The sequence below is a fragment of the Lathamus discolor genome, chromosome 10, assembly GCF_037157495.1.
Source record: "Lathamus discolor isolate bLatDis1 chromosome 10, bLatDis1.hap1, whole genome shotgun sequence".
In the NCBI taxonomy this organism is placed as follows: domain Eukaryota; kingdom Metazoa; phylum Chordata; class Aves; order Psittaciformes; family Psittacidae; genus Lathamus; species Lathamus discolor.
The window spans coordinates 15,376,793-15,382,041 of record NC_088893.1 but is presented as its reverse complement, the minus strand read 5'-3'; the positions used below and the strand labels follow the sequence as shown (position 1 = coordinate 15,382,041).

The 5,249-nt window shown below is 60.0% G+C and overlaps 1 protein-coding gene across 4 annotated transcripts; it reads right to left on the bottom strand.

Annotated features, from left to right (window-relative positions):
* Positions 1–553: 553 nt before the first annotated feature.
* On the bottom strand, positions 554–4,874 carry CD74 (CD74 molecule). 4 transcript variants are annotated; one of them, XM_065690998.1, is made up of 10 exons: positions 4,662–4,874; positions 3,634–3,746; positions 3,358–3,533; positions 3,167–3,258; positions 3,016–3,069; positions 2,695–2,790; positions 2,388–2,481; positions 1,797–1,985; positions 1,409–1,498; positions 554–1,259 (listed from the first exon to the last, which is right to left on the bottom strand). In XM_065690998.1, the coding sequence occupies exons 1-10, from the start codon at positions 4,857–4,859 to the stop codon at positions 1,252–1,254; spliced, it is 1,110 nt and encodes a 369-aa protein (XP_065547070.1). In that variant the 5' UTR covers positions 4,860–4,874; the 3' UTR covers positions 554–1,251. The 4 variants fall into 4 exon arrangements, with proteins under 4 accessions (XP_065547070.1, XP_065547072.1, XP_065547071.1 ...); XM_065691000.1 differs by lacking the exon at positions 1,797–1,985; XM_065690999.1 differs by lacking the exon at positions 3,634–3,746 and having other exon boundaries at positions 4,662–4,789.
* Positions 4,875–5,249: the final 375 nt, after the last annotated feature.

Sequence of the window (5,249 nt, the reverse complement as noted above, 5' to 3'; positions counted from 1 at the left end):
GGTTTTGCTTCAGCTGGTTCAGGGGGAGGGAAGGCAGCAGGGCTGGGCGGTGATGGGCTCAGCCATCACCCGAGGATGCTGCAGGTACAGTAGCAGAGTCCAGCATCTATCCAGGTTTGTAGGCATCGCTTCATCACCTGGGAACTATTGACTGCTCTCTGCCTGCTCCTAAGGACAAGGGCTGTTGCTCCTCAACTTTGAACTGTGTGTTCTAGCACTGGTTTGTAAGGGGGTTTTCATTACTGGTTGGCACATCACCCAGCCTGCTGCTCCTCTGCATCTTGTCTGGGATGTGCCTAGTTCCTCGCTTCATTCCCAGCCGTGGTGTTTAGATGAGGAACAAAGAGCCTGGAGCCCCTTGGCTTCCTCCCTCCCAGGCTTTGCTGTGAGGGCAGAGCTCTGCCTGCTGCCCTCATACCTGTGCTGAGACTCACCCAAAGGGACCATGCTGGGGTGCAGGGGTACCCCAGTGTGCGCTGAGATGGAGCAACTGCTGGGCCAGGAATGGGGCAAGGAATGTGTACGGCCCTGGCTGGAGGCACAGATGTCAAAGTGTCTTTGACTTGATTTTTATTGAGATTAAAACAGTCCAGGACAGTGCAGACGTCGTGGGCGCTGCCCTGCTCGAGCTGCCCACAAGGCTTTCTTATTCAGGAAGTTTATTGGAAATAATTAGCTTGTCAGGTCATTGAGAAAGGAATTACCAGCTCTAGTCAGAAGAATTAGAAGCCCCTCTGGCCCCAGGGTCAGCTCTTCTGCCTCCTGTTACCTTCTATGCTGTGCTCCAGCCTGGAGGCACAAGCTGAATATGAACGTGAATCAAAGCCAAGCACTCCACACTAAAATCCCTCTATTCTTGCAGTCTAACAGGATTTCAACCTGCGGGGGTCAGTTAAGAAGCTGGTGGAGGTTGTTTTGCTGCTTTTAATGTTCATTCAGTGTAAGAAAGCATTAGCGGCTCCTTCAGCAGGGTGAGCTCTGTGCCTGTTGGGCTGCTGCGGGATGCCCATGAGCAAAAGGGAACAGGATTTATGGGTCTGACACTGTTGAAATCATTCTTCAGCCCCGTGTACCCACCTTGAGGGGACACTGTGGCTCTGGCACTGGTGGCAGCTCGGCCCTGCAGCAGGGGAAGGGGCACCCGCTGTTAATCACCTTGGAAAGCAGTGTAAGAGCAGAAATGAAACAGAGCAAAGAGACTAAATGTGAGCTGGATGCTGAAGTCTGGGGCAGCAACCGTGGCATCCTCTTCTAGTTGACTGTGGGGGAAAGAGGGCAGGGAGTCAGTGAGATGGCTCCAGGATTCCCCAAAGCTCAGGCTGCTTTTGTTGTGTCTCCATCACAACCTCCCCTAGCCCCCTGTGCCCTCTGCTGCAGCCCCCGGGGCTTTCCCCATCCCAGGACTCACCTTTCTCTGCTCCCAGCCTGAGCATGTCCACCCCGGAGAACATCATCTCCTCCAGCTCCGGGGCGGTGCGGGGGGCAGCGGTGGCAGCAACTGTAGAGAGAGGGCAGGATGTGGGTGCTGGACCCTCCGAGGACCGTGGGGCAGAGCCTGCACCCACACCACGAGCTGCAAGTTTAGGGGCAATGGGGGGGGCTGATGGAAGACCTCGACCTCACACCTCGAGCTGCAGCTCCCCATGGTGAGGGCTGGGTTTAGGGACCCCTCCAGCCTTAAGGTGCTGGCACCAACGAGGGATGCTCTCTGTCAGCTCTCCCTATCCACAACTAAAACAAGGAGCAGCATCCATGCAGGCTGCTCCTTGCTCTCCTTCCCCTCCCTGGCCACCTACCCTCACAGTCCAGCTTTCCCCGGGTAGCAGTGCCCTCAATCCTGGTGCCGTTTTTGTAGGAGCACCAGCAGTAGCCGGTGGAGGCATTGCACTGCTTGGGCAGGAAGTCACCGTTCTCATCGCACTGCGGCTGGAACCGGCCTGGATGCACACCCCCAGCACTGGCCTCCGCCTGGCATTTACTTAGCACTAAGGGCAACAAGAACAAAGGGGAGATGCTGTGAGCCCCACCGCAGCCCTTCTGCTGCTTGGGGTCTGCAGGAGCTTCTTACCCAGAGCAGTTAAATCCAATTTGGAAGGTGAGGAAGCCCCACCACGGTCACCTAAAGCTCAAGGACTGAGGATGTGGGGAGGTGCTGCAGCTTCTCAGACATTCACTCCTCCCAAAAGCCCTACAAGCAGCAGCCCTGTGATATCCCAAGCACCACCAACCAGAGGCTCCCCCCGGAATGAAGAGGTCTGTGCCTGACTGGCCAAAGGATGAAGGTTTGGTTGCCTTTGGGAAGCACCATGGTGGCACCTACAGGGGGTTGTTGTTCCCAAAGGCTCCATCCCAACCCTTCGCAGCTCAACAGCCCCCATCCCTGGTACCTTTCTTTGCTGGGATCTCCTTCTGCTCCTCCTCTGGCTTGGGGTTCTTGGCCATTTCAAACAGCAGCCACTTGTGCATCCAGGACTCGAAGGACTGCAATAAGGGGAGCAGCACATTAACCATCACAGGGTGAGAGCTGTGCACCAAGCTGCAGCTTGGACCAAGGAAGATCATGAGCATCACCGCCATCCTTGGAGTGAGCGTAACCCTGGCCTGGTTCAAACGGGACTGGTGGGGACACCCCAGTCCCTGCACAAAGCAGGGCGCTCCTCAAAGGGGATGAGTAGTGCAGCAGCAAGCACTGACCTGCCAGTCCTCATAAGCCATGGTGCTCTTCAGGCGCTTCAGGTTGTCCATCAGGTTGTCCTTCAGCTCCGGAAACATCTTCCTGGGATCTGCTTGCTGCAGAGGGACCACCGCAGTGAGACAGGGCAAGGAGAAACGAGGTGTGAGGGCTGCAGCTCTGCTTGTATCGGCCGCATGGGCACTGCAGGAGGCCAGGAGCTCCCACCAGCTCTGAGCATCCCAACGGATCCCCAGACACAGTGAACTGGAAGCAGAGGGTCCCATCGCCTCGTGCAGCAGAGGGGAAAGCTATGGGGTAGGTAGGGGCACAGGGGACCTCACCAGCAGCAGGTGCTTGACTTGGTCCTCGGTTCTGTTGCTGGCGGGGGCCATGGCCTCAAGGGAAAAGACAAAGGGGCAGGGTGAGCACAAGGGCTGTCATTGAGCTCCGAGGGCAGTGGGCAGCAGCCACACAGCCCTCAGCATCTCTTACCGTGTTGCCCGCAGTAGGGACCATGGGCAGGACCCTCATGACCATGGGGCTGTTCACCATGGCCATCTTCATCTTGTTCACCGTCTTGGCACCTGCCAAGGGAGGAGCAGCGTGAGGAGCGCCGGGGCCGGTGGTCCCCCCCTCCCAGCCACCCTCCATCACCAGCACAGCGGTGCCCTGGGGTTACGGACCGGTCGGCAGCTTCCTCTGCAGCGCCTCCAGCTGCAGGGTCTGCGAGGTCTTGGTCAGTTTGCTGATCTGCCCGCTCTGCTGGTACACGAAGTAGATGGTGACAGCCTGGCCGGCGATCAGCAGGGCCACCAGGATGGAGAGCGTGGAGAGGGCGGCTCTGCTGCCCAGTGCAGACCTGCAGCACAGGGAGTCATAGACGGGACGTTAAAGACGATCCAGTTCCAACCCCTGCCATGACGGGGAGCAGCACTCCCCAGCAGCAGATGTCCTCACACCTCAGCATCACCATCACCATCCCCTCCCGAGGGCTTTGCCACCAGACAAGCACAAACTGCCCCCGTCGCGATGTGCAGAAGTGAAATCTCAGCGTGAAGGTCCCTCCTCCACACTGCGGAACCGAAAACCACCGCGGGGTGAGAGGGGGGAGGCACCGGAGGGGCACGGGGGATGTGGGGGCACGGCATCGCTCGGGGCGTCGCCTTTTGCAGTGGTGGAGCCCCCTGAAGCCTTCCTGATCCCGGGGGGTAGAGGGCAGAGTGCACCTCAGCGTGAGCCCTTGGTGCAGGCAGCGAAGGTGTCTCTGCGGCCATCGCGCCCCTTGCCAAGGGAAGGCAAAGCCAAAGCCATGCAGCCGCTTGCCACGCTGCCAGACCCTGCCCGCGGTGAATGGGGCGCTGATGGGGTGCAGCAGGGAGCCTCCGGTACCCGATGAGGTGCGGGTACCCGCGGGTGCTGCCCGGCTGCCGCAGTCAATGTCCGGAGCGGGACTCACCGCCCCGATGTCTGCCTGGCGACTGATGATGTCAGAGCTTCCTGGCTTCTGATTGGTTGGAAGTTTTGGGAGTGCCCCGGGGTGTAGGAGATGGGGCTGGCTGGGACATGGGGGTGGCCCCACAGAGTTGGTTGGGGTATGGGTCTGCGCTGTGTCCTGCCTGCCCCATAGCCGTGCTGTTCTCCTGTCCACCCTATAGCAACGTCATGCCCCCATTGCCCCAGAGATACAGTGACCCTCTCAACCCCATAGCCACCCCATGCCCCTGGCCTCCCCACAGCCATGCTCCAGCTCCTTCCACCCTATAGCCGCGCCACGGCCCCCTTGCTTCCACAGTTCCCCACAGCCACAGCATGACCCCAACTTTCTGCCCCACAGTCACTCTGTGCCCTCCTGGCCCAACCGTCCGGTCCACTTCATGGTCCACCCCACAGCCACGCAACACCCCCTCTGCCCCGCATCCCCATCGCTCTGCCCTCCCCATGACCCCCATCTCCCCAAGCCCCCATCCCCGTGCCCCCAGCACAGCACCTTTGGGTGCCCCCGACGTTGAGCATGCTGCTGCCGGGGTTGGAGATGAGGTCCCGCTGCTCGTCGGCCATGGCTGCTGCGCGCACCCCGATGGGCAGTGAGCACCCCGAGCGCTGCCACGGGAAATACCCCGGCACCCACCCTGCCCCGACGCCCCCGGGGGCAGAAGAAATCCCCATTGGCTGCCGGGACGTGCATCACTTGTTGCCAGGCAGACCTCGGCTCGGCAGGTCCCCGGTCCACAAATGGTGCTGGATGCGGCTGTGAGCACCACAGTCACTCCGTGGGGCGTCGCTTCCCACCCCAGTGCCACTGGTGGGTTATGAAGTCCAGCCTGGTGACAACCAGTGCCATGGGCCTGGGGGGCTCTGGCACCCCTGGGTGTGGGCAGGAGGTGGGATATGGGGTGCAGGAGGTGGGATGGGGAGGTGGAAGGCAATGCGTGAGGAAGGAAGTGGGATGCCGAGTGTGATACCAGAGGCTGAGCAGGACCCGCCGTGGGGTCAGTTTATACACTCTCGGGGCAGGGGTGCTTGGCCAACACCTCTCAGGCTGCAGGGGTGATGATTAAAGGACCATCAAGTGTTT

Excerpts from the sequence above, each read along its gene's own strand:
- CD74 (XM_065690998.1), bottom strand. The coding sequence starts at position 4,859 with ATGCACGTCCCGGCAGCCAATGGGGATTTCTTCTGCCCCCGGGGGCGT. Across the intron at positions 3,534-3,633 it reads ATGGTGATGGTGATGCTGAG|GTCTGCACTGGGCAGCAGAG; the intron begins GTGTGAGGACAT and ends CCTGTGCTGCAG. Across the intron at positions 1,499-1,796 it reads GGGAAAGCTGGACTGTGAGG|TTGCTGCCACCGCTGCCCCC; the intron begins GTAGGTGGCCAG and ends CTCTCTCTACAG.